This window comes from Hypanus sabinus, chromosome 1 (assembly GCF_030144855.1).
Source record: "Hypanus sabinus isolate sHypSab1 chromosome 1, sHypSab1.hap1, whole genome shotgun sequence".
NCBI classification, from domain to species: domain Eukaryota; kingdom Metazoa; phylum Chordata; class Chondrichthyes; order Myliobatiformes; family Dasyatidae; genus Hypanus; species Hypanus sabinus.
In genome coordinates this window covers 128,417,981-128,424,999 of record NC_082706.1, presented here as the reverse complement: position 1 = coordinate 128,424,999, position 7,019 = coordinate 128,417,981, and the positions used below count along the sequence as shown (strand labels likewise).

At 39.8% G+C, this 7,019-nt stretch overlaps 1 protein-coding gene across 2 annotated transcripts in view; it reads right to left on the bottom strand.

Moving 5' to 3' along the window:
• Window positions 1-671: 671 nt before the first annotated feature.
• The window catches only part of LOC132397406 (microtubule cross-linking factor 1), a 218,807-nt gene continuing 212,459 nt past the window's right edge, over window positions 672-7,019 (bottom strand). Inside the window, exons 15-16 of one of the 2 annotated variants that reach the window (XM_059976146.1) lie at window positions 3,021-3,286; window positions 2,324-2,452 (exon numbers count right to left, since the gene is read on the bottom strand). In XM_059976146.1, the coding sequence (XP_059832129.1) occupies window positions 3,272-3,286 (15 nt within the window). In that variant the 3' untranslated portion in view covers window positions 2,324-2,452; window positions 3,021-3,271. Of the gene's footprint in view, window positions 2,453-3,020; window positions 3,287-7,019 lie in introns of both variants that reach the window. The other variant, XM_059976138.1, reaches the window with a different exon arrangement.

The window sequence follows — 7,019 nt, the reverse complement described above, 5'->3', positions numbered from 1 at the left end:
GAAATACACTTTAAAGAGTTTACTAAAATTAAAAGAGTATTAGGCAATACAATATATATGCTAGGGAAAAAAACAAAAAAGGCGCCAACTTATCAAAGTTCAGTCAGTTTAGTGCACATCGTTGGAGCTCAAACATTGAACCATTCGACCCCTCGTCGCTTGCCTCCGACCTCCATGTCTTCGCACCTAGGACCAGGCCCGGTGGTCTTCTGAGCAATGCAGCACAAGTCCACCTTCCTCGATGTCTTCCTCCCACTCTCTACGTCTTTGCACTTAGGACCATGCTGGTGGTCTTCCGAGCAGTGCAGTGCACGTCCACCTTCCTCGACGTCCTCCTCCCGGCTCTCTCCCAAAAACCCGCGAAAAACCTCTCCTCCAAGTTCCCAGCCTCACAAGACAAAATAACATTCCCCATTGGTTAACAAATGAATACAATTACCATATTAACAAGTATAAAGCAAAACAACTGCGAGAGAAACACTTATCAAACAAAGAAGCATTCCTACTCTTAACAAACCAAAAAAACCATTTTGAGTAACATACACAGGACATTGTACATCACTATCACACACAACCAAACTCTCACACCTGGACACATGCCAACATGCCAAGATGAACCAGGCACTGTTTCTCTCCAAAAGGATTTGAGAAGCAAAATCAGGTGTTGGAAATTTGAACTTTTTATTTATGGGTAAATTGTCTTACACTGAACTCTAAAGACATTCATTACAATATTAAGTTTGAACAATATCTCAATATTTTCCAAAAGTTATCAATACTGTACACAGACAGTTGAACTGTTACAATAATTTAGTTAAAAATGCTTTCTCCCTAGTTAATGCAAGAAACACCAATAATTAAAATACAGTACATGATTAACCTCACAACATCGTAACAGTGGATTCTTTGTCGTTTTGTTCATTTTTGTGATATTGGGGTACTGTAGCTATATACATGCACTAAAGTGCTATGGACCCAATAGCATGCAAGTCAAGTATTGTACCATCATTCAACTAACTTATTAAGACTCTCCTTATCATTCTTTTTTGCTTTATGCTCTAGCAAAAAAAATTAAACTCTATTCAATATAATTTCTTTTCTTGTTCCTAAAGCTTTACTTGCTTTACTCGAGAGCTCTGTAAACTCTGTGTCATTAAAACTAAAGCTTCAATCCATATGAAGCACTTTACAAACTGGCATCAATAGTAAAATAAAAACTAATGTGTTCTTTTAAAAGAATATAATTAGGACTATTTTACATGGAAACCAATACAGTGCAATGTAAAAGAAAGGCAGCCCAAATTACTGAGAGACCACTCCAACCCCTTCAATTTCTCAAGAACCTTCCTCTTTTGGATAGCACACATTTTACAGACAAAAACCTTGGCACCATAGCCATCCTACTGAGGCGTGCAATGCCGTATGATAATACTGTGAAGCTACTGTAAGCAATGAATTACAAGATTGTGTAGATATAATAATTTTTATTGTAATACTTTAAAACACTTTTTTGCATTTATTGTAATTTTTTTTCACTGGATAAAAGATCCACACTTGAATGGGTCCAATGGCTCTGTTCAATCATCAGGAATGGTGGGATGATTAAGTCATAACTGCAGGGCAAATTGGTGGCCAGCCAGAGCACCTTTGACAAGATGGCAATGGATATTTGTCTTCTCACTTTTGGACCTGAAGCAAATTATCCAGCTTAAAAACACAGAAAAGTTCATCCCAATTGCAGTTTCAGACATATCTAACAGGTAGCACTGGGAACATAGAAACCATATCTACCCATTCTTATTTAGGAGATTTGCACTGTAATCACAAGATTTCCAGCTGCCAGGAAAATGAAACTGAATACATGTCACCTGGTCACAGTGGGGTGGAAAAAATCCTCACCACACAGTCTCATTGATGGAAAAGCAGACAGATGGGACGAGTGCATCTTCAAAGTCTACACTATGCACCTTTCAAATTGCTTTGTCTGCCAAACAATATGGCTAAATAAAATAAACACTCATAAACTACTGCATTATAAGCAAAGAAACTGCTGTCTTTATAGCCGTCTGTCTGGATAGCACTCTCATTCTTAAGCACAGACATAGCAGTTATATTATAGGTTTGATACACAACAGTTCATTCCTGATTTGCTGAATCCTTCATAACTGAATGTTGAGTAGAAGTTCCGCCATACAGGATCATTGGGACTGTGAGTTAGTGTTTTTTGTTACTAACTTGTGTACTATGCAGGCTTGTGCTCCGGGTCATGTTCTTGATCCGTTGCAGGAGGTTCACTCGGTTGACCAATGCAAACTAAATCCCCAGAGGATGAAGACTGTGAGGCAGAAGGTGAGTGTGAAGCCCATCGCGATGGTGGGCGCTGGTTGGCTGGCCTGGCAGGCCGTGAGAAGCAGGGTTCCAGTGGTGGAGCTACTGAGGACCAAGGAAACTCCTTGCAAGCAGAAAATAGGAGGAGGAAAGATTACAACATTGCAATGGTGAATGTAAATGGGAAAATCACATAAGCCACAGCAGCCATGCATTACTTATTGCAACACAGAAAAAAGGAACATATGCTGGCAAAGCAATCTCTTTTCCCCTCTTCTTATTTCTGCAATTTATTCCCCCCCACCTTCTCTTCCACCTGCTGTTCAATGGCCCTCTGATTGGTTTCTACTTACTTACTCTAGGAGGTCATTTACAACAGTCAATCAACTTACCTACATATCCTTAGGAAGAAACCAGAAACTCTAAGGAAACCCATTTGGTCTCATTTAAGAAATCCGGATAAGGAACCTGGGTCCCTGGAGATATGCAGCAGCAATTCTACCCAAATTATGCAAATACATATACATATGTAAATGAAGCTTTGAGTAAACTGCTGTAGTTTTTACTTCATCTATTTTCCGAAGCTCTTTTGTCACCAGCAAAACAAGACAATGGTATTTATGTTGCCCTATGCAGTGGCTACAAGGAAAAATCCATGTCTTAATTGTCAAGTTTGGCATCCATCAACTCACTTTTTAACCATCTCTTTCACTTCAACACATTCTGAATGTTGTTTTGTGGAGAGCATATTCCAACAGCACCGTAGTTACCACCAGTCACTGTTCCTGTTCTAGGACAGTGCTGGGCAGAGGGAACTGCTTTCATGACGTCAACAGGACAAGCTGCTTAAACAAATAACTGAAAGAGAATTGAAGCATTTTGTTGGCTTGGTGATAAGGGGTACATTTCAGGTTAATGGGATCAGCTCTATTATTCAGTTCCATCAATCTCGCAATTCCTGCAACAATAAAAGTGAATCACATGCACTTCCATTAACCATTAATCACTTCCTTTCCGAAGTTTTACACAGTAATGCTGTCACCCATACGATAAATTATTCCAATGCTCTAGTTAAATTTTAAAACTAGAAATAAAGATTTATTTATGCTCCTGAACATTGACAACCATAATATTTAATGACACATTGTCTTTAGAGCTAAAAGATGGGAAAATATTGAAGTAAGAGTCCTGCTGAAATTAACTGGGTCACACAGATATTTCCACGAAGCATAATAATACTGAAGAACGACCAACCAAAGGAGACTATAGGTCTGGCCCCAGCACTGAAAAACAACTTGCTGGTATGTGTAGATGTGTTGGCATTACAGTTGAATCATGCCTTAACAGTTGCTATACAGGATGAACCGAGAAAGCTGGCCATGCCTGGGTTCCAGGTAACTATCCAACATTCCGAGTCTGGGGGAAAGCCCTCATAGGAGCAAACAGGAATTAAGTTAAGTTCATTGTCATGTGCACAAGTATGATGAGGTACAGCTGTGATGAAAAACCTGCATCACAGTAATGTAGATGCAGACAACATAGTGAACATAAGTTATACAGACATTACCCAAGACAGTGAAGGAGGAAACAGAAGAATCCTGTTGGCACAATTGTTGTGTTAAGTATCGCAATGATAGCATCTGTCTCTTAGCTTATTGAACCTGATTTTGAAGAACTACATCAAATAGTTCAATGTTTGTCATCCTTTGTAGGTGATCTGCGCTTCACTTGTTTAGCGTAGCTCGTGGAATACAAGTTCAGTGAACTAGTGCTTTGCTAGGTTCTAATGGTTATATCATGGTGATTTTTTCTGTACTTCAATTTATGTAATTAAAGCATCATAAATTGGATGTAGAAGGCATTCATCAATAAGAAACCTCACCATCAAGGACATACCTCCTCTCATTACTACCATCGAGGAGGTACAGGAGCTTGAAGATGCACACTCAATTTTTTAGGAACAGCTTCTTCCCATCCACCATCAATTTCTGAATGGGCCACGATATCTAATTATTTTTATATTTTTTATAGTAACATAGTAATTTTTTATGTCTTCCACTGTACTGCTGCCACAAATGTCACTGATGACAATAATTGAGTCTGATTCTGACACTGAAATGTGGTATCACATCGTGCAATGGTTCACTTTGCGAAGAAGGAAGGGTGAAAGTGGTAATAGCTCTCCATGGACCAGGTTTCATTCCCATATATGACCTCAGTTGGAGAGAGTGAGGGAAATCCAGGCAGTTCTCATTGATGTGGTATACGGTGGTGGTGGAGTCTGGTGGTGCGACAGAGCTGATAGCTGGGGCTTTACCCAAAGGCAGCCAAAAATAAAGTATGCCGGATGCTGTCAATATGGTGTAAAATTTATTCCATTCTAATGATAGGTCATCAAATTAACACATTAACTCTGCTCTCTCTCCAAAAGTTTCAGTCAGAATTAACCATTAGCCCATCCCTATCCCTATTACAGTTTCAACTGACAATTAAAAAACCCAGGAAAACTGCATTCTGATATTTTGGAAGATCATTGTGGACTATTTAAAATCAGTTACTGGGCTAAATAGGGAGCACTGTTGATACACTCAGACAGAGAGTTGATCAGCCAGGTTTTGACTCACAGGTAGTCCTGATTGTTCAGATCAAAGGCATTCCAACAATACATTTCAAATTGCGTTGAAAGTTCCATCTGAGAAAATTCATTTCAAAAAGTTAAGAGTCATATGCCATGCTTGTTGTGAGGCAGGATTCCAATAATGAACATTAATGACAATTATGGTAAAAAAAATTAATGTTACAGTGAAAAGCAGAATCCAAATATTGTAATCAGGAAATCCACAACCAGCCTGCAGTTCTGGGCTCTGACCTCAAGATGGCTCTGCCCCAATAGCTCAATAGTTCAGATCCTATTAACATTGATTAAAAAATATTGAAACAAAATGATTTTGGTATTCCATCCACAATGGTTCAATCTTTTCACATTTCACATGTACCTTAGTAAAAGCTGCCTATTTTAATCTTACAATTCAGATCATGATTCAAATATCAGTGAGCACTTCACCATGGCCAGTTGTTCAGTCTATCTCCAAGACCTTAACACAGAATACAGCACCGTGCTGTTGTTTCGGCCCTTGATGTTGTTCCAACTTATATAAATGGTTGTTTATTTTTATTTATTTAGAAATATAGTGCAGAACAGGCAGTCCCACCCAGCAACCCACCTACTTAACCCTATCCTAATCATAGAGCAATTTACAATGACTAACTTGTTAGATTGCGGGAGGAAACCGGAGAATCCAAAGGAACCAAGCGGTCACAGGGAGATTGCACGAACTCTGAATTCCGCTGCCCTGAGCTCTAATGATGTCACACCAACCGCTACTCTATTGTGGTGCCCTTCTTACATCCATGAACATATCTAAGAGTCCCTTAAATGTTCCTATTATATCTACGACCACTTCAGCTGTGCATTCCAGACACCTTGCACTCTCAGTATAGTAAAACCCCTACTTCTGATATCTCCCCTAAACGTTCCTCCGTTCAGGTAAACTGGGTTTCTTCAGATATTGACCATTGCTGCCCTGGGAAAAAGTTGCTGGATGTCTACTCTATCTATGCCTTTCATAATCTTATGCACCTCTGTCAAGTTGCCTCTCATCTTTCTTCAGTTCAAAGTGAAAAGCCCTAGCTTGCTTAACGTTTCCATGTAATCCAGGCTGTATCCCGGTAATTCTCTCTGTACCCTCTCTAGATCTTCCACATCCTTCTTATAATGATGAGGCCAGAACCGAACATGATACGCCAAGTGTGGTCTAACTAGTGCTACAAGGAGGGAATTAGAATCAGAATCAGGTTTATTATCACTGACATACTGTACATTGTGACATCAGGCTACAGTACAGTACATTTAAAATCTATAAAATACAATAAGAATATATAAAAATAATGAGGTAGTATTCACTGACTATTCAGATGGTGGAGGGGCAGGAGCTGTTTCTAGAATGTCAAGTGTGCATCTTCAGCCTGGTATACCACCTCCCTGAATGATACTGATGCCTGAGAGAATGGATAAACAGGGACTGTTTTTGCTGGAGCAAGGGAGACTGAAACATGAATTTGTGGAGGCTTATAAAATTATGAGGGGCATATACAATATATAGAGTCAGGGTGCCTAAGACTTTTACACAGTACTGTAGTAATTTTATGTACTACACTATACCACTGTCTCAAAAAAGAACAAATTTCATGGCACATGAGCGATGATAAATCTGATTCTGATACGGGTTTCTATCGTGGGCTGAGATTGGGAAGGGAGCAGAGAGTGGGGAATTGTGGCGGGGAAGAGAGAGGGGAGGGTGTGGGAAGCACCAGAGAGATGTTCTTAAATGATCAATAAACTAATTGTTAGGAATCAAATGACCTTGCCTGGTGTGTCCAAACCTGTGCAAGCCTTCCCCCACCCTGCCACCTGTCCCACACCTCTCCCAAGGAGCTCCACCCCCATCATTGCCAGCATCCTTTGCTCCTGCCAGATTTATAAACTTGCTCTCCACTCCATGTTGACAATGCAGTACTGTGTAAAATCTGAGGCACTGTAGCTGCATTCACAGTATGTGACCTTTACAGACCTTTGCACAGTACTTTATATGGAAGATAGTCACAGTCTTTTTTTCGGGGTAATGGGGTCT